Source organism: Schistocerca cancellata, chromosome 6, assembly GCF_023864275.1.
Source record: "Schistocerca cancellata isolate TAMUIC-IGC-003103 chromosome 6, iqSchCanc2.1, whole genome shotgun sequence".
Lineage (NCBI taxonomy): Eukaryota > Metazoa > Arthropoda > Insecta > Orthoptera > Acrididae > Schistocerca > Schistocerca cancellata.
In genome coordinates, this window is record NC_064631.1 from 383,110,504 (window position 1) to 383,131,457 (window position 20,954).

Genomic DNA, 20,954 nt, shown 5'->3' on the forward strand with positions numbered 1-20,954 from the left:
ACATATAAAATGAAACGGTTAATAATCATGAGCAACCGTTAGAGTAAACCGCCGCTAACCTGCAATTGCCATAACCATAGACCCAATCAGTTGGCCCTTTTAACAAAATATGTCGAACAATTTCAATAAATACTTTTGGTTTTTCAGATCTATTTGTTCCTTTTAGATGAAATTTCGTTATTTGTCATAATGTGGAAACTTTTCCAACTTTTCCATGAGTTCCGCATATCTACTTTTCTGTGCCTTATGCTAAATAGTAATATAATTAGATCCACTACACGCTTTTCATTCTTTAAATGCGTATTATTTATGGGTTAGTGACGCTTTAAGCTAATGGTTGTTCATTTTAAACTCGGGATATCTGTTTGTAGAAATGAATTTAGACCACCGATAGAGCATCACTTTACATAGGACCGGGTCCCGCCGGCGTCTCAATTATTCGAGCTGCTTTTATGTGAAATATTTCCTAGGTCTGCGGCTTTCTGCGTGTTTGTGGAAAGGTTTTCTGCTGGAGAAACACCTAGCTCCGGCCCTGCATGAAGCTGAGACTGTGTATCCGCATTGGCACCTTGCCGTGTTAGGTTGTAATTAGTCGTACAATTTTATGATCTTAGTGACTTTGGAGGTGTTTTGCCGTCCGCTTCTTGTAGACGGGAGGGCGGCCCAGTAGCACTACCAGCGACTTGTGGTTTGTGATGAAAGTGAACTTCCTCTTGAACAGCTACGCATGGAAGTTTATGATTCCGAATTTAATTGCTAATTCGTTTCTTCTTGACTGAGGTAAGACGTCAACGTTTTTGATGAAAAGATGAAAGTGTTGACTACTAAATCATTTCTTTGTGTCAATACCACATCGACGCTCCAAGGCGAGACATTTATGCTCATAGACAGCGGCCGTGACACTGAGAGTCACGATGCTGGGCGAAGTATAGTCTTTAACTGCCTGAATGCGAGCTCACATTATGGTTCTGAAAATCTTTCATTTGCAGGTGACTGAGTGACTGTACTCTATGGAACACTTGTGACAGAAACTTTGAATAGTAATTCACTTTCCCAAAAAAAATTGCACGTTTGGTGATTCCAGGGCCGAGGTAGGGAGTCGCTTGTTTTTACACTTAGATTCCTAGGATAGATCCATTCTTTTTGTTGCAAGTGCGTCAGGGACTCGACTTCTTCTGAAAAACTGGCGCTTGTCTAAGAGACACGTTAGCCTTGCATCACGTAATGTAGTAAAATGCGTGCCAAAGATTCACAGCTGTACTGGCACGTGGCTCCCGTGACAATTACGTCGTCTAAAGAGATTGTGCAACGAGAGGTACGTCTAGAAGATCGTATAGTCGGAAGATATCTCAGATGGTTACTAAGATCAAGCATGTTAAAGAGGTGCGAATCCTTTCAGCCAAACATTCCAGCAGCCAGGGAATGGAGCAGAGTGACCACGCATTTGCGAGGGAACCTTTGCAGGAATACTTGCCAACAGTTTTGGACGGAATAGGAGGTCTGGGTCTACTGTACTTTATTTCTGCCACAATGTCAGAAATTGTCATAGAAAAAAATTGAAATTAATTATATGTAGTTGGTGTGTGTGTGTGTGTGTGTGTGTGTGTGTTTGTGTGTGTGTGTGTGTGTGTTTGTGTGTGTGTGTGTGTGTGTGTGTGTGTGTGTGTGTGTGAGTGAGTGTGTGTGTGTGCGTCCCAGGTCTCTTTTAGAAACACATTCTCCTCCGCGCAGTTCTATAAGGATTTCTCCTGGGTGTGGTATAATGTAGGTTTTCCTAATTGTGCCTGGGCACTTACTGTTGATTTAAATTTTCAATACAATCGGAGGGATCCGTATGGATTTTTGGTGGTGTGACCCAAATACGTATTCTAAAGGGTTAGGTTACATGAGCCTTTGGGAATCGGTAGAACTGTTGTGTTACGGTTCCCCGTAAGGAGATCGGAATGTTTCGTGCTCGGCAGAAACGAGGCACAGTGACCGGTCGCAAGGAGATATGAGCTTGAAGAATGTGGCACGCCCCAAACCTGGCTCGGATGTAGTTGCGACTGTTGCAAGTAGGTCGTCGATTTCCTGGAATAAGAAATTACTGCTCGTACGGAGCCCTACCGAGAGCCGACCTTTTCATGCACCTCTACATCTACATCTACATCTGCAAAAGTACTCTGCAGATTACATTTAAGTGCCTGGCAGAGGGTTCATGGAATCACCTTCACAGTTCTCTATCATTCCAGTCTCGTGTAGACCGCAGAAAGAGTGAACAACTGTATCTCTCCGTACGATTTCTGATTTCCCTTATTTTATCGTGGTGATCCTTCCTCCCTATGTAAGTTGGTGTCAACAAAATATTTTCGCTTTCGGAGGAGAAAGTTGGTGATTGAAAATTCGTGAGAAGTTCCGTCGCAACGAAAAACGCCTTTCTTTTAATGGTGTCTAGCCCAAATCCTGTATCATTTCTGTAACACTATCTTCCATATTTCGCGATAATACAAAACGTGCTGACTTTCTTTGAACTATTGCGATGTACTCCGTCACTCCTATCTGGTAAGGATCCCACACTGCGCAGCAGTATTGTAAAAGAGGACGGATAAATATAGTTTAGACAGTCTCCTTAGTAGGTCTGTAACACTTTCTAAGTGTCCTGCCAATAAAAGGCAGTCTTTGGTTAGCCTTCCACACAACATTTTCTATGCCTTCTTTCCAATTTGAGTTATTCGTAATTGGAATACATAGGTATTTAGTCGAAGTTACGGCTTTTATATTTGACTGATTTTTCGTGTAACCGAAGTTTAACGAGTTCCTGTTAGCACTCATGTGTATGACTTCAGACATTTCGTTATTTAGGGTCACCTGCCACTTTTCGCAACATTCAGATATCTTTTCTAAATCGTTTTGCAGTTGGTTTTGATCTTCTGATGACCTTATTAGTCGATAAACGAGACCGTCATCTGCATACAACCGAAGCCGGCTGCTCAGATTGTCTCCCAAATCGTTTGTATAGATAAGGAACAGCTAAGGTCATATAACACTACCTTGTGGAACGCCTGAAATCACTTCTGTTTTACTCGATGATTTTCCGTCAGTTACTACGAACTCTGACCTCTCTGACAGGAAATCACAAATCCAGTCACATAACTGAGACGATATTCCATAAGCACGCAATTTCACTACGAGCCGCTTGTGTGGTACAGTGTCAAAAGCCTTCCGGAAATCCAGAAATATGGAATCGATTTGAAATCCCTTGTCAACAGCACTCAACACTTCATGTGAATAAAGAGTTGGTTGCGTTTCACAGGAACTATGTTTTCTAAACCGATGTTGACTGTGTGTCAATAGACCATTTTCTTCGAGGTAATTCATACTGTTAGAACACCATACATGTTCCAAAATCCTGCTGCATATCAACGTTAACGATATGGGCCTGTAATTTAGTGGATTACTCCTACTACCTTTCTTGTGTATTGGTGTGATCTGTGCAACCCTCCGGTCTTTTGGTACGGATCTATCATCGAGTGAACGGTTGTATATGATTGTTCAGCATGGAGGTAATGCATCAGCATACTGCGAAAGGAACCAAACTGGTATATAGTCTAGACTAGAAGACTTGATTTTATTAAGTGATTAAAGTTGCTTCACTACTCCGAGGATATTTACTTCTTGGCAGCTGTTCTCGATTCCAATTCTGGAATATTTACTTCGTCTTCTTTTGTGAAGGTATTTCGGAAGGCTGTGTTTAGTAACTCTGATTTGACAGCACTGTCTTCGACAGTATCTCCATTGCTATCGCGCAGAGAAGGCATTGATTGTTTCTTGCCGCTAACATACTTCACATACGACCAGAGTCTCTTTGGATCTTCTGCCAGGTTTTGAGACAATGTTTCGTTGTGGAAACTATTATAAGCATCTCGCATTGAAGTCCGCGCTAAATTTCGAGCTTCTGTAAAAGATCGCCAATCTTGGGGATTTTGCGTCTGTTTGAATTTGACATGTTTGTTTCGTTGTTTCCGCAACAGTGTTTTAACCCGTTTTGTGTACCAACGAGGATCAGCTCCGTCGTTTGTTAGCTCCTTTGGTATAAACCTCGCAATTTCTGCCGACACTATTTCTTTGAATTTAAGCCACATCTGCTCTACACTTACATTATTAATTTGGAATCAGTGGAAATTGCATCTCGGGAAGGCGTCAAGTGAATTTCTATCTGCTTTTATGAGGATTTGGGGATTACAGTATTCAATCTCGCTACGACAACCCTGTGTTCACTAATCCCTGAATCAGTTTTGATGCTCGTAATTAACTGAGGATTATTTTCACAACGGTTACTATTCGCGTGGGCTCATGAACTAACTGCTCGAAACAAGTTTCAGAGAACGCGTTTAGCACAATTTCGGATGACATTTTATGCGTACCTCCGGAATTAAACATGTATTTTCACCAACATATCTAGAGTAAATTAAAGTCACCACAAACTATTATCGTATGAGACGGGTACGTGTTTGAAATCAAATCCAAGTTTTCTTTGAAACTTTCAGCAACTGTATCATCTGAATTGGGAGCTCGGTAAAAGGATCCATTTATTATTGTATTCCGGTTGCCAACAATTACCTCTGCCCATACTAACTCACAGGAAGTATCTACTTCAATTTTGCGACAAGTTAAACTAGTTGTAACACCAACAAACAGGCCACCGCCCACCGTGTTTAGCCTATCCTTTCGGAACACCGTTGGGATCTTCGCAAAAATTTCGGCTGAGCTTATATTCGACTTTTCCCAGCTTTCAGTGCCCTTAACGATTTGAGCATCCGTGCTTTCTGTTAGCGCTTGGGGTTCTAGTACGTTCCCAACTCTTTTACAACTGTTATACCAATAGTTCCTGTATCTACGTTCTTCCTGTGTTCAGCCTGCACTCTTTCTGACTGAAGCCCTTCTTGTGTTCTCCCGAGACCCTGTAACCTAAAGAACCGCCCAGTCCACGCCATGCAGCCCCTGCTACCCGCGTAGCCGCCGCCTGCGTATAGTGGACAACTGACCTATTCAGCGGAACCCGAAACCCAACCACCCTTTGGCGCAACTTGAGGAATGTGCAGCCTACATGGCTGCAAAACCGTATGATTATCTGATTTAGACCGTCCACTCGGCTCTGTACCAGTCTGCAACCGGTCCTGTCGACTATGCAGCAAATGGTCAACTCTGCTTTCATCTTGCAAGCAAGACCGGCAGTTTTTACCACTTCTGTTAGCCGCTCGAAACCAGACAAAATCTTTTCTGGTCCAAAGTGACAAACATCATTGGTACCGACGCGAGCAACCACCTGCTGTTGGCTGCACCCTGTGCTCTTCGTGGCATCCGGGAGAGCCCTTTCCTCATCTGCAATGATTCCACCCGGTATGCACACCGAGTGCACATTGGTTGTCTTACCCTTCTTGTCAGCCAAGTATCTAAGGGGTCCCATAACGCGCTTAGCGTTGGAGCTCCAAACTACCAATAATCCCACCCTCTGTGATTACCCGGATCTTGCAGGCTGAGTGGTTTACTCTGAAACGGGACAGGCGACAGCATCTGGTTCAACGACAGTGTCAGCCACAGACAGCACCTGGAACCTGTTAGAAAAACCGGGGAGGTCTTACGTGCGGCCGCCTGGGAAGTCTTTCGCCACCTGGTTCGCCCCGGGACGACCTTCCACTCGAGCACAATTGCGAGTAGTAACTGGGTTGGCCACCGCTGAGGACCGATCGGAGGACTCGGACGTGGTGTACGTCCGTTGGATCTCCAAGGCAGGCCGATAAGAGGGGTGCCCATCCACTGCAGCCTCAATCTGTGTAACCGAAGCCATCACAACGTGAACCAGAGAGCGAAGTGTCACCAACACGGCTCGCACCCGCACACAATCGCAGTCCCTGTCCATACTAAAGACCTTGGAAAACTAAACAATGCAGATAAATGGATTATGGGCACGTGCTGTAGATCCTGACGAAAACGCAGGAACTATGTCTAATAATACGCAGATATTAAAAAACCTAACTACCGAAGCACTGAAGCAAAATTAAATAATTCGCCCCTGTTTAGGAACTTGTAATATGTCACAAAATCTGTTTACTTTCCGAAGCAAACGAAAACGCGAGAACAGTGGCTAATTAGATATTATATTTACACGCAGAAACTGTAGAAACTACATTATTAAAGCACAGCCGGCCGAAGTGGCCGAGCGGTTCTAGGCGCTACAGTCTGGAACCGCCCGACCGCTACAGTCGCAAGTTCGAATCCTGCCTCGGGCATGGATGTGTGTGGTGTCCTTAGGTTAGTTAGGTTTAAGTAGTTCTAAGTTCTAGGGGACTGATGACCTCAGAAGTTAAGTCCCATAGTGCTCAGAGCCATTTGAACCATAAAAGCACACACATGGTATAATAAAATTCGCTCCTGGTTAGGACACGTAAATGTTACAAAAGTGGTTACTTCCCTGTTGCTGCGTCCGTCTCGGTCGGCTACTCCTGCCTGACCTCTTTCAAATGGAACAGTAAAGAGCGGAAATGATAGTCCTACAGGAAGTAGCAGTGTGGATGTGGGTGTAGAAGTAGATAAATATGAAGGTAGATCCAAGCAGAGGATTTTAGCATATTAGCTGAACTTTTTCCCCAACATCCTTATCTTAACTCGCTCTCCTTTCACTTGCTACCTGGTAAGTTGGAAATTTGTGATAAGTTCCTGTTGGACCAAACTGCTGATGTCATCGGTCACTACTTGAGCTAACTTAAACTAACTTACGCTGAGGTCAACACACACACCCATGGCCGAGGGGGGACGCAAACGTCCGACGGGGGGAGCCGCTCGAACGGTGACAAGGCGCCGCAGACCGCGTGGCTACTCCGAGCCACTATCTGGTGATACAACGGTGGAAAGAATTTCATGAAGACATAGACTATGGATAAATATATAGATTACTGGACACCAGTGCTAGGCTTGTTGCTACGTCACTGGACCAATACCGTGAGCGCTGGCCAATATTAGCCACTCGTAGAGCGGTACCGGTGCTGACCTGCGACGCTGCCTCCAGAGGTCCCCACGGGAGACGAGCAGTCCCTCGCCGGTGAAGGGCCGCAGCACGTCCATCATGTAGTCGTCGCGGTTGACGTGCGGCCCGCCGCTCAGCACGGCGCGCGCGTGCTCCGGCTCGGCCAGCAGCACGCAGAGGCGCGGGCCCACCCACAGCCTGCAACAGGAGGGCGGCGGCCGTCCCCAGTCCACACCACGTCAACGATACAGAGCTCTGGGTTTAACGTGAAGTCAGCAACGGTGTCATCATAGGCGACACTATGGTTCAGCTTGATTGACGACATCGGAAACAGTAGCATATGACAACTTTCTGCGTTCAGGAAATAAAAGTTGTATACAAATTCATGGAAGCCATGTAGAGCCCTGAGCCACCATCTCACTGGTACTTGTGCAGTAATAACGTTTACTTCGTAGATCCCCATACCTCGATTAAAGATTGTGTCTCTTGCTGTTCCTCAAATATTTGTTTTCTAGCTCATTAAGTTAGGGCAACTTGGAAACCTTCTCCACGAACTGGCAAGTACGACATAGCCAACATGATGTAAATAATCTGTGTGCTATTTTCGGGTTACGACAGTAGTGTTAAACTCTTTGCTCGATTTGCCTTTCTTATTTCCGTCGATATGTAAGTTCTGACTACAGGTGACTAATCATTTCATCTGCTCATTATACATATCGTGATATATAACCCAAGTAATCGCGGAAATCGTATCTACTGTTTGCAGACCTATAATACATTCTTCTTCTTCAGTTTACTCGGTGAGTGCCAGCGATATTTATATCCATCAGGTGCCTCTGTTTCAATAGTTTACTACTTAAGTTCAGTGTAAATAATTTCAAATTTTGTTGTCTTCGCCTTGCCTTTACAAAAAATTTTTGGTGTATCTCTTATATAAATAAACGTTTCAGTGACGATTGATGTATTGGAATGCAATCCTGGACTCTGTCACATGGCGGGACAGGGAAGGCAAGCACTGAGCTGATGCTCTGCAGGAATAACTGAGTACAGCATCGCTGACTCACTTAGTCGTAGTACTGACGGAGAGTGAATTAAAGTAAACATCATTTAACCACGTAATATGGTAACATGCCACAGGGGTTAATGAACGCGTCCGTAAAGAATAAGTAATATGACAAATGCGTAAAGTATTTTCAGAGACAACTGCGCTCATAGGTAACGAAGGGATTGAACACACTTTGACAAATAATGTGTGACGATTATTTTCAAAACCAAACAAAATCATATATGAGGAATCACGAAATCGAGAAAGATCAAAGATACACTGAGAACTCAAGTAGATTAATGCACTATGAATGTATGAAATGATGGGCTAGATGTGGCTCGGGGAAAAGGAGAAATAGAGATTCATGTATAACAGGTCCGTCCCTGCTGCATACGCACAAACCACAAATACTTTCTATTGCTGTCAGTGTTTATTTTGTGTCTGTATCAGTTTCGCAATACTAACACTAATGAAATAGGAAACAATTTGCTTTCGGCCATAAATAGTGATTATTAGTCCAATACACGAAGCATTGTTTCTATACGTGCCGTATCTGTCAGGATACATGAAAGGAATCAATCGTGATTAAAATGTTCAGTGATAAGTGCTAGGAAAAGAAATATTAGCATATCCATGAAATGAATCTTACTGACACAACAAAATTTGAAAGTGTTCACACTGATTTAAAGTAGCAAATTATTCATATGGATGATCAAACAGCTGACTTGTTCACCGGAGACAGTGTTATTTCTCAAACTAACTGAGTTTCGATGTCTTCACGACAAACGTGATAAAAGATCTCCAAACTGGTTTTATTTCTATGTATTGGAGAAGAGAAATAGGCTTTTTGCTGCACGAACTAAGAAACAGCAAATGCAACCTGTAAACATCTCACGAGGAAAGATTGTCCTGAGAGAAATCAGACTAGACTCACGTGTTGAATAGTGTAACAGCAAAAAATTGGTCTGCTAGGAGTTTCTGGACCCATAAGCGCGTCGAAACCGTTGATGTCAGTGTGGAACCATCGAGAAGACGAAGTACTCAACCTCAGGATGTGGTTACAGCTTCATAATGACCGCCACCTCCTCACCGTGACTGCAATGTAATATAACGAAACAGGCCCTATATCGTATATTAGAATACTGTTTTTTGAGCTCAGATGTCTGCAAATGAAAACTTTAGGGTCAGAAATACACAGTAAGTTACTATCTTCGACATTTCTGATCATTAATTACATCATGTTCTCCAGTATCGCTAGAAAAAAAAAGGTTTATGGAACATAGATTTTACAACCATGCTTGCTACTAACTACACACCTAAAGAAATTATCTTCAGAATTAATTTACTTCTGGCTAATACTTGATTTTCTTGGGGAATGATCACTTAGCGTATAAAAAGGCACCCATTTTAATTAGTCAGTTGAACTGACACATAATCTGATATACACTCCTGGAAATTGAAATAAGAATACCGTGAATTCATTGTCCCAGGAAGGGGAACCTTTATTGACACATTCCTGGGGTCAGATACATCACATGATCACACTGACAGAACCAGAGGCACATAGACACAGGCAACAGAGCATGCACAATGTCGGCACTAGTACAGTGTATATCCACCTTTCGCAGCAATGCAGGCTGCTATTCTCCCATGGAGACGATCGTAGAGATGCTGGATGTAGTCCTGTGGAACGGCTTGCCATGCCATTTCCACCTGGCGCCTCAGTTGGACCAGCATTCGTGCTGGACGTGCAGACCGCGTGAGACGACGCTTCATCCAGTCCCAAACATGCTCAGTGGGGGACAGATCCGGAGACCTTGCTGGCCAGGGTAGTTGACTTACACCTTCTAGAGCACGTTGGGTGGCACGGGATACATGTGGACGTGCATTGTCCTGTTGGAACAGCAAGTTCCCTTGCCGGTCTAGGAATGGTAGAACGATGGGTTCGATGACGGTTTGGATGTACCGTGCACTATTCAGTGTCCCCTCGACGATCACCAGTGGTGTACGGCCAGTGTAGGAGATCGCTCCCCACACCATGATGCCGGGTGTTGGCCCTGTGTGCCTCGGTCGTATCCAGTCCTGATTGTGGCGCTCACCTGCACGGCGCCAAACACGCATACGACCATCATTGGCACCAAGGCAGAAGCGACTCTCATCGCTGAAGACGACACGTCTCCATTCGTCCCTCCATTCACGCCTGTCGCGACACCACTGGAGGCGGGCTGCACGATGTTGGGGCGTGAGCGGAAGACGGCCTAACGGTGTGCGGGACCGTAGCCCAGCTTCATGGAGACGGTTGCGAATGGTCCTCGCCGATACCCCAGGAGCAACAGTGTCCCTAATATGCTGGGAAGTGGCGGTGCGGTCCCCTACGGCACTTCGTAGCATCCTACGGTCTTGGCGTGCATCCGTGCGTCGCTGCGGTCCGGTCCCAGGTCGACGGGCACGTGCACCTTCCGCCGAGCACTGGCGACAACATCGATGTACTGTGGAGACCTCACGCCCCACGTGTTGAGCTATTCGGCGGTACGTCCACCCGGCCTCCCGCATGCCCACTATACGCCCTCGCTCAAAGTCCGTCAACTGCACATACGGTTCACGTCCACGCTGTCGCGGCATGCTACCAGTGTTAAAGACTGCGATGGAGCTCCGTATACCACGGCAAACTGGCTGACACTGACGGCGGCGGTGCACAAATGCTGCGCAGCTAGCGCCATTCGACGGCCAACACCGCGGTTCCTGGTGTGTCCGCTGTGCCGTGCGTGTGATCATTGCTTGTACAGCCCTCTCGCAGTGTCCGGAGCAAGTATGGTGGGTCTGACACACCGGTGTCAATGTGTTCTTTTTTCCATTTCCAGGAGTGTATGATTAGATTTAAAGTTAATGTACTTACGAAACGTTACCATTCGATAATTCATATGTCAATGAAAATCTTAAAGCACCGAGTAAACACAATGCCATTTAGATAATGTGAAAACTTTTGAGCTGTGATAAAGCTCAAGTATTAATTTAGTAAACTGTGTCCCAGATCCAACTTAGAAACACATTTAATTCGCATAAACCTAGTACTAACATTGCGATTGGATTTATAAAACACTAAAATAATATTAAAAAATTGAAAAACATGTCCAGAAAAATGCAATACATCATTTTAATGTTGTTTGAGTATCAACAAAATCTACTCTGATTAAACTATTTTGGCTGTTGGAAATAGGAATGCTAAAAAGTATCTAGATCATACACAGAAGTAGTGATATTAGCTTAAAGCTACCATTATCTTTTTTTTATTTACTCTACACTTAAACGATTATCAGTGACTCTAATAAAACAGTTCATTTGTTAAAACTGTACTGACTTTGTAATGCTGCGACATGTTTGGCAACGAAAAACTGTGCTGCACTTGCATATCATATCTTCTACGGGAAATAGTCATTTAGTAAATTCAACGTTTGCCGAAATATTGCTCAATGTTAGCACCTACATTTAAGTTTTAATGTGTATAATAAGTAAGTGGGCTCAGGAGCAACAATAAACCATGCAGATTACTTAAACTAACGGCCTTTCCTTAATTTTCCTTGATTTGTTTAGAAAAATCCATTATCTAAAATATCAGCCGAGTTGGTACTACGAATCTGGAGATGCTGTCTACTCGTTTGTCACCTCTAAGAGATCATCAAGGACAAAGCTAAGGATATTGTGCCCCTAGTTTCCATATGTATAAATGAATTTGTAATGCTGAACTCAGGCACATGCAAATTCCAGTGAAATTATGAGGGCAGGTAACAATAGGGACTGTGTTGGATGCAATCAATGAGAGTGAAATTAGATGAGCCGACAATTCCTCAGTCTACCGTGTACTATCCAGGAGACAAGTATGTCTCTGACCAGACGTCCGTTGTGGAAACACCACATACACCCATGACTGAAATGGACAAGTAGACAGCATTGTTTACGTGCTGAATGGCAAAATGTTTTTATTTGGCTGAATATTCTCGAGTGTATCCTACAGTTGTAAGAGAAAACGGATTATTTGCTACCGTGGCGACAGAAATCTAGTATCGTGCACTTGTGAGTAGCATATGGCAAATTGCCACGTGTAACGGCTTATTAGATGTAGAATTTAACTTATGTCGAGGAAGTCAGTCAGCTACTCCACACCGCCAAGTGCTGCAGCAGATATGGAGCTATAGAAGACGACGTGCTGACTTGCCAACAGCAGGACTTTAGAAAGTCTTACATCTGTCTTCTGAAGCCATATTTATACAAATCTCAACCAGATGTCCTAAGATATATTCTGAGCCTAACTATATTAAACAACTCTAGCAGGGCAATGTATAGCCCTATGTGGCGGAGAATGTGTATCTTTTCTTTGACACATGATCGGCACCACTGCTTCGTTTCCTAACACTTTTGCTCAAAATGTAGACCACTGATATAGTCGGTCGACAAATTATTCACCAGGTACTAACGATGTTTCTTGTACTACAGGTTTTTGATCGCTAGTAACTACGGCCTCCGTAAATTTAAATAAGGGCATAATTACCACAAGCCTGTCTGACTAGAATAGCTACTTTATTTAGTTCCACTGAATGAGCTTACCTGAAAACATGTCCAGACTGCGTTTGATCCTGTGTCACAACTGGCGCATGTGATGTTTTCACACCTTAACGAATTTTCAAACAGATTATCAACTGTCCTTTATTGATAATAATGTATATGTTATCGAGGGTATTACCTTATTACAGCACGAGCGGTCACAGAATGGAAACCAAATTGATAATCAGATGAAGTTTTCCACAGGTGAGTTGTACAGTGTCTCTTGTAGGCCTATACCCGTAGATCGCATCATATCTTTGTTTTCAGTTCTGAGCGCAAAGTGAGCACATGAGGGTACCTGGAAGATAGTATCTCCCGTCAAGTATGAGTGCTTTCTGAGAGATTTCGTTTGATTCCATGCTACCCCACATAACGTAACTGTCATAATTTCCTTCTTCATGACAATTCTCGGGCGCACACTGCAGTGTCAGTGAGGATGCTCCTGCAGCGGTTTCGATGTCACGTTTCTGATCACCATCGAACCTGAGCCTGGTTCCTTCACTGTTTCTGCTCACATGTATCGCTGTCTATAATGACAACATTTTGGCACAGATAAAGGCCTGCAAACCAACGTAAGGATTTGGTGGAACTTACAGGTGGCTGCCTTCTATGACGAGGATATCGGAAAGTTGGCTATACGCTACGTCAAATCACATTGAAGTGGAGTCGGAGCGGTTACTATGTGGAATAGAGACGAATAATAGAAACTAACATGCAGCTAACTCTTTTAAATTAAACATTTTTCATTTTCACTGTGGTTTACATTTTATGACTGATCAGACCTTAACAAGCGAATAGCCCTCGTATTTAACCTCATACTGTATGGATATCTCAGTCCCATGTATATTTCTTGGTATTTATGTTTTCACTCTTGATAAGTGCATGAGGTGATAGAAGAAAGTAATGTAACTTCTAACGATATGTTTATGAAACAGAAATATAATGAATTATAGTATTAAGAGGCGTGTATAAAATCCGGAGTCAGACTGGTGAAACGACTCTGTGGGTATAAATGACGTATTCAAGCCACTCAGTCGTTCTCATAACTCCTGTGCGCTGACTGACGACGCCAAGATGGAGGAAAAGGGAAAAAAAGTTATGTGGGACTGTCGGGAATGCTAGAGGAGATACGTAATGAAAGAGATGTTTTAAATAATGGGCACGTGAATGCACGCACTGGGTCGACAACTAATGGCCTCACTGCTGGTCAGTATGGCGACAATGTGCCAATTGGAATAGATTGGTATGATCATAATACTTTGAATTAATTAATGGATGCTTCAAACATAATTCAGTACATTAATACACGTGAGGGCCACTAAATAGTAAGTTGTTGTCGTGGTCTTGGGTCAGAAAACGGGTCTGATGCAGCTCCCCATGCTACTCATTCATGTGCAGGCCTTTTCATCTCTGAATAACTACTGCAACCTACATTCCTCTGAATCTGCTTACTGTATTAATCTCTTGGTCTCCTTCTACGATTTTTGTCCCACACGCTTCCCTGCAGTACTAAATTGGTGATCCATTGATGTCTCAGAATGTGTCCTACCAACGGAACCCTTCTTTTGGTCAGGTTGTACCAAAAATTTCTCTTCTTCCAAATTCTGTTCAGTATCTCCTCATTAGTTACGTGATCTACCCATCTAATGTTCAGCATTATTCTGTAGCACCACATTTCAAAAACTTCTATTCTCTTCTTGTCTAAACTATTTATCGCACTTCCATACATGGCTACACTCCATACTAATACTTTCAGAAAAGACTTCCTGTACTTGATGTTAACAAATTTCTCTTCTTCAGAAACGTTTTCCTTGCCAGAGCCAGTTTTCACTTTATATCCTCTCTGCTTCGACTATCATCAGTTATTTTGCTCCCAAAATAACAAAACTCACCCTCAACTTTGTCTCATCTCATTCCCTCAGCATCACCTGATTTAATTCGACTACATTCCATTGTCGTCGTTTTGCTTTTGTTAATGTTCATCTCATATCCTCCTTTAAAGAAACTGTCCCTACCGTTAAACTGCTCTTCCAGATCCTTTGCTGTCTCTGATAGAATTAAAATATCATCAGCAAACCTCAAAGTTTTTATTTCTTCTCCTTGGACTTTAATTGCTGCTCCAAATTTGTCTTTTGTTTCCTTTACTGCTTGCTCAATATACAGATTGAATAACATTGGGGATAGGCTAAAGCCCTGTCTCACTCCCTTCTCAAACACTGGTTGCCTTTCGTGCCCCTCGACTCTTATAACTGCCCTCCGGTTTCTGTACAAATTGTAAATAGCCTTTTGATTCCTGTATTTTACCTTCACCACCCTTAGAATGTTAAAGAGAGTATTCCTGTCAGCATTGTCAAAAGCTTTCTGTGAGTCTACAAATGCTATAAACGTAGGTTTGACTTTTCTTAACCTATCTTCTAAGATAAGTCGTAGGGTCAGTATTGCCTCACATGCTCCTACATTTCTCCAGAATCAAAACTGATCTTCTCCGTGGTCGGATTCTACGAATTTTTCCATTCTTCTGTAAATGATTTGTGTTAGTAGTTTGCAGCCGTGACTTCTTAAATTTTCACACCTGTCATCACCTGTTTTTTTTGGGGTTGGAATTATTATATTCTTCTTGAATTGTGAGGGTATTTCGTCTGTTTCTTACAACGTGCTCACCAGATGGAAGAGTTTTGTCATCGCTGGCTCTCCCAAGGCTATCAATAACTCTAATGGAATGTTATCTACTCTCGGGGCCTTGTTTCAACTTAGGTCAAATTCTTCACCCAGCATTACATCTCCCTTCTCATCTTCCTCTACGTTCTCTTCCATTTCCATAATATTTCCTTCCAGTGCCTCTCCCTTATATCATCATCAGTTATCTTCTATATTAGCAGGTCCTTTGTCTCTCCATTTTCTGAGATCCATTGCTTCCTTCTTAAGGCTGTTGTATGTTGTACCGCCCATCATGTCATACTGTATCTGGAATCTCTTCCTTCTTCACTTCCTTTTCTCTTCTACACAACCTTCTAAAACTGTTTTTATCAGTCTGTCATTCTTTCTTAATAAATGCCCAATCCAATTTCTTTTTCTTCTTTTTATTACATCTAGTAACTGTCTTTTCTCTCCCACTCTTCTCAGTACCTCTTCATTTTTTACTCCGTCCATCCAACTTATTCTTTCCATCCTCCGCCGTGTCCAGATCTCACAAGCCTCCAGCCTTTCTCTGTCTTTCTTTCTCATAGTGCATGTTTCAGCGCCATATAGAAGAAAACTCCATACAAGACATTTTATGAGTCTCTTCCTGAGTTCTCCAGACCGCTGCAGAAATTTCTCCTTTTCTCATAAAACGCCTCTTTTCCCATAGCTATCCTTGTTTTAATTTCTGTGGTGCACTTCCAGTCGGTTTCTATCCTGCTTGCAAGATATTTAAAATTTTGCACCTGTTCTAGTATTTCTCCATTCAGCGTTATTTTTATTTCCTTATTTCCTCCTAGTGCCAATACTTTTGTTTTATTTGTGTTAACTTTCAGTCTATATTTTTTCTGTTATTTTCAATGGTGTCCACCAAATTCGGTAATTCTTTTTCCCCTGTGGCTAGAAGGACCATGTAATCAGCAAACCTCAAACACCCTACTCTTCTTCCTTCAATTTCTACGCCTTTGTCATCTAATGAGCAACGGTCAAACATATTTTCCAAGTAGAGGTTGAAAAGAGTAGATGATAGACAGTATCCTTGTCTTACTCCTATTTCTAGTCCGATCCAGTTTGTACTTTCTCCTCTCACTTTAACTGATTAAGATATAATGAGTTTACAAGTCTTCTGGTTTTCCAGTCCTCTCTCTTTTCCCTAATTATAGTCGCCAGATTTTCCCAAACCACATTGTCACATTGTCCTCAGGGAGTCACACCTATTGATACGTGGCTGGCGACCACGGGGCCCCGAGCTGGGTCCTGGTATTGGTTCCACTTACTTATGCCAGGCTCCTCACTTTTATCTTTCCTACCTGGCTACCCTCGGACAGCTCTTGTTCTTTTCCGACCCTGAAGCTATTAGGTTTCGAGGGCTAGGGGTCTTTCATTTTCCAATCTATACTTCTCATGCAGCGTCAGACCCGGAGCGTGCGGCTGCAAAAGGCGTCTGTACCCCATGTTAGGGGCGGCCTGCATAACTGCGGAAGGCAACGGAATGCCACCACAGATTATCTTCCCTGCATAATGCAGTCTCCTCCCTTGTATAGACCCTCTATATACTCCTTGAATCTTTCTGCACTCCCTTCTTTGCATAGGACTGGTTTTCCATCTCAGCTGTTGATTTTCATACAGGTGGTTCTCTTTTCTCCAAAGATCTCTTTACGTTTGCTGCAGGCAGAATCTATCTTACCCCTAGTGATATAAGCCTCTACATCGTTGCATTTGTCCTCTAGGCATTCCTGATTAGCCACTTGGCACTTACTGTCAGTCTCAGTTTGCATTTTTATATTTTCTCCTTTTATCGATTAAGTTAAATTTCTTACATTACCCAAGGATTTGTATTAGCCTCGTCTTTTCATATACTTGATCCTCTGCTCAAAGTAAGCTAAGATTAATAATTGACTATGTGATAATAGGGCAGAAGACAAGTTTGTTGTAAATGGCGTGAGAGATGTAATGGGGTCCCGAATGTGTATCTGACCATTAACTACTAATTTCAAGAATTTACTTTTCCTTTGAACGGAAAGAAGTAGTAGATGAAGAGTCTTCGGAGGTCCAATATAATATGTTAAGTTTTCACGAAGATTCAACATACTTACCCCATCAGCTTAGACTGGCTGTCATGGCATCATATATCGAGGATGACACTGTAGAGAACAGGTATTTATTAGTTAAGCCAATGATACTTGAGATAAAATTTTAATCTCTGGGAGAGATAACAAGTTTGGGATATTATATGAGGAATTGACGGGGGAGTGAGTAAGTAGACAAATCGGTGAAGATGATAAAGGAAGCGTATAGCAGATGGCTGAGAACTCGGCTTGACAAAGAATATAATACGTATGAAACAAAGGACTAAATCTACAAATGATGCACGTGATAAAGTTAAAGCGGGTGTAGAAGAAAACTTTACTGACAAAAGAGCAAGCATGACATGGAAGATACTGAAGACGATGAGAGCTGAAAACAAAGAAAGTGCTGGGATTACTTTAATATGGTGGGCGAGTAGGTAAAGTATTGAGGTGCCTTACCTGATTTGAGGAGAGGTATCAAAATGGCCGATATCCACGAGGTAAAAAAGTAGCCTTATTCTATATCAAATGGAAACAGTCGAGGAGGATTTTCTCTGACGCAGCTGTCCTGAATCCGCTAAGCATGCTGCACTGGATCTGGCCGTGACTGGGTGTAGTTACACGAGCCTCAGACAGTGTGGAATTCAGATCTCATGTGGCTAAGGGGCAGTTATGAGACTCAGAAATGTTGGACCTGGAGTCCACCTTGCTCCTCTCTGAAGCCGCATGGTAGGGGAGGAACGCCGGGTCCCAGCTGGTTTAAGTAGTTGTCATTAAAGAATACTTCGGCATGGTCTGAGCGATGTCGCTCTTTGATGACACAGTCACTACAGGACTGTTGCGATTGGTAACGACCCTATTAACGGGAAGGATCCTGATGGCTTCCGATTCTTCTGTAGAAGAACAAATGGAAAGGTTGATCGAGTCCAGGAACGATTGCCACGACCTTTTCTCGCATTCCTTGATTATACGTCGAAACTCAGCTCTTACGATTTGAAAGGCTGCTATGTTTTCCTCTGATGTGCGGCATTTAAACCGCCGCAGAGCCGCACGCTTGACCCGTAGTGCTCAACGGCAATCATCAGTCCACCAGTGGATAGGTTGCTTCTGAAGATGATTGGAGACTTCAGTGACATGGTGGGTCACTCATATTCCATCCACTCCAGGATGCTGTCAGGGTGTTGAAACACACCCAGGTTTCTGAATAACATCCAGATGGCTCTACTGACCGTCCATCGTGGCTGCGCAGTTTTATGGAGGTCTCTGTCAAGGAGGTGAATCCAGAGTCAGATGCGGTCACTGGAATGGTCGTCAGTGACTTCCTGGCTACTGGAATGAAGATCATCGTAATTTCCCAGTGTGCAGAATCGGCGCAGGCTGCAAAGCAGAAAGTGAGTTTGATAGCTGAGGGTAGCCCAGTAGCAATACAGAAATGAGTGAGAGTGTTGACAGTACACAGCTCATGAGACGTCATGAGGTTCTGTAAAGCCCGACAACGAGGGCAAGTAGATGTCGAGTACTACAATACATGACGTGCACTGAAGTTACCCAGTTGGACAAATGGCCTGGGATGTTGTTCTGTAACATCTGAGAGAGCCTCAGAATCTATCACATCAAACAATGAAAATCTAATACACGTGAAATTAAACTGCAACTGCTTGCAGCTCAGTAGCCAAGGGGAGAGCAGAAGAGTGGCGCATGTTATTAACAAACAGCTCAACCTCCATCAGCGATTCTCCTTTATCAGCTCATCCTTGGGATGGAGGGTATAGTTTCATAGTACAGGGGCATAAGACGCTTTAAAATGCAGTCCCGGCAAACACAAGCACCGAAGGCATTCCTTTGCTTGGAGTTTCAGTTCGTCTACATGTGTCCAGATTCCATTAATTCTGCTCTGTAGTATGAGAGAACTTTATCATGGCGGTCACTTTCTCACCCTCTCTTTGCGACAGGGATGAGATGCCACAATGGGAGGAGACTCATTTTTGAGATGAGTGACCCCCCCCCCTCCCCACCACCAATATTAAGGTCCATCAGTTCAGAATGCGATCTTTGAAAGGCGTCGAGTAAAAGGAGGTCGACATCATAGAGCTGATTGCTTCCCGTCTCTGTCAGCGAGTGACGCTTTGCTTTTGAATTTTTGGCCTGCAGAGCAGTGGCAGCGCTAGACAGTGGACCAGGCTGAATCCTGAGCAATCACGGCCTTACCTTACCTTCTGGAGAGAGTTACGGTGTTCAAAATAACTGCAGCAGCAGAAGTGCATTCACAAACACACATACTGTGCTGACACTAGCAACATTGTTTGTGTAGTAGCTTCGATTTCATAAACAGGCTTTTTAAGAGATGATACAAATGTAGCGAACATCGGGGCAGCATGGCCTTAAACATTTTCTTAGCCTTAACATACGAGATGCGCTCCATAGTTTTAAACTCTGGCATCTTCTGCCCTTGAAGATATATGCTGCAGCCTTTACTCCGGAGAGGGTGGTCCCAGTAGCAATGAACGCACTTCATGGGAGATGAATAATCGACGCCTTCGTAGGTACCCTAAACATATAAGCCACAAGTGGCTCCTCCCTTACCTCCTAAGGTGATGTTCCCAGCGCTGGCATTTAAAAGAGCATATTGGTTTGGGGACATAGACCGCATACTTTAACGAAGTAAACCTTCCTTACAGAGAGCGGAGGCGCAGTGGTTCGCATACTGGACGACGGTTCAAACGCATGTCAGCCAAACTGATATAGGTTTTCTGTGATTTCTCTAAATCGATTCAGGCAAATGCCAGTATGTTTCCTTTGAAAGGCTATTGCCAACTTCCTTCGCCATCCTTCCCCAATCCGATGCAATCGATGACCTCGCTGTTTGGTCCCCTCCCTCAAATCAGCCAACCAACCAAACCTGCCTTCACGTGCTCTGGGAAATTTCAGCTCTTGAAGGTAAGGATAAAGTAGTCGGATTTTAGCAGATCCGCATTCACCCCATTCCTGGTATTTTGCATGTCGAGTATACCTCCTTGAGCCTACTTATCTTTCACCTCGTCTTTGGGAATGTCCACCAGATCGCTGCAAATCAGAGTACATTTGCTGTGTTGTGTAGTTCAGTTTCAATGGCTTTAGCTTTTTGCAGGTTTCTCCCTTGTTGGGAGCAAGACGTTTCGACCAAAAGCGTCCCACCACACAGCTGCTTGACAGATTTTAACGTATCTGCTAAGCTCACTTCCGTCAATCTCAGAGTAGATGTAACATCCAACGGCCTTAATCACTTGTTCAACATAATCCAATAACACAATATCTCTAAAAATTTTGCCTTAAATCTCTGTCTCGTTCCATGGAAGTTATTCCCAAATTCCTTTAAACAGGCCATATCATTCTTCCTTTCTTTATTTAGTCTTTTCTGTATATTCACCATAGGGCTGATAAATTTGTTAACTTATAAATCTTCTTAATTCTCAGTACTATTCAGTAGCTCCACATGGCCAACGCTTCGTTCTCTTCTTTTATCATTCTCTACCGTTCAGGATTTGTTTTCATGTAGTGCTGCACTCTGGATATAAACTAT

At 43.3% G+C, this 20,954-nt stretch overlaps 1 protein-coding gene across 1 annotated transcript in view; it reads right to left on the bottom strand.

Annotated features, from left to right (window-relative positions):
• LOC126088341 (cytochrome P450 4V2-like) overlaps positions 1–20,954 on the bottom strand; it is a 120,844-nt gene that overhangs the window by 89,798 nt on the left and 10,092 nt on the right. The window contains exon 2 of the mRNA XM_049906476.1: positions 7,028–7,201. Coding sequence (XP_049762433.1) covers positions 7,028–7,201 — 174 coding nt within the window. The remainder of the gene's footprint in view (positions 1–7,027; positions 7,202–20,954) is intronic.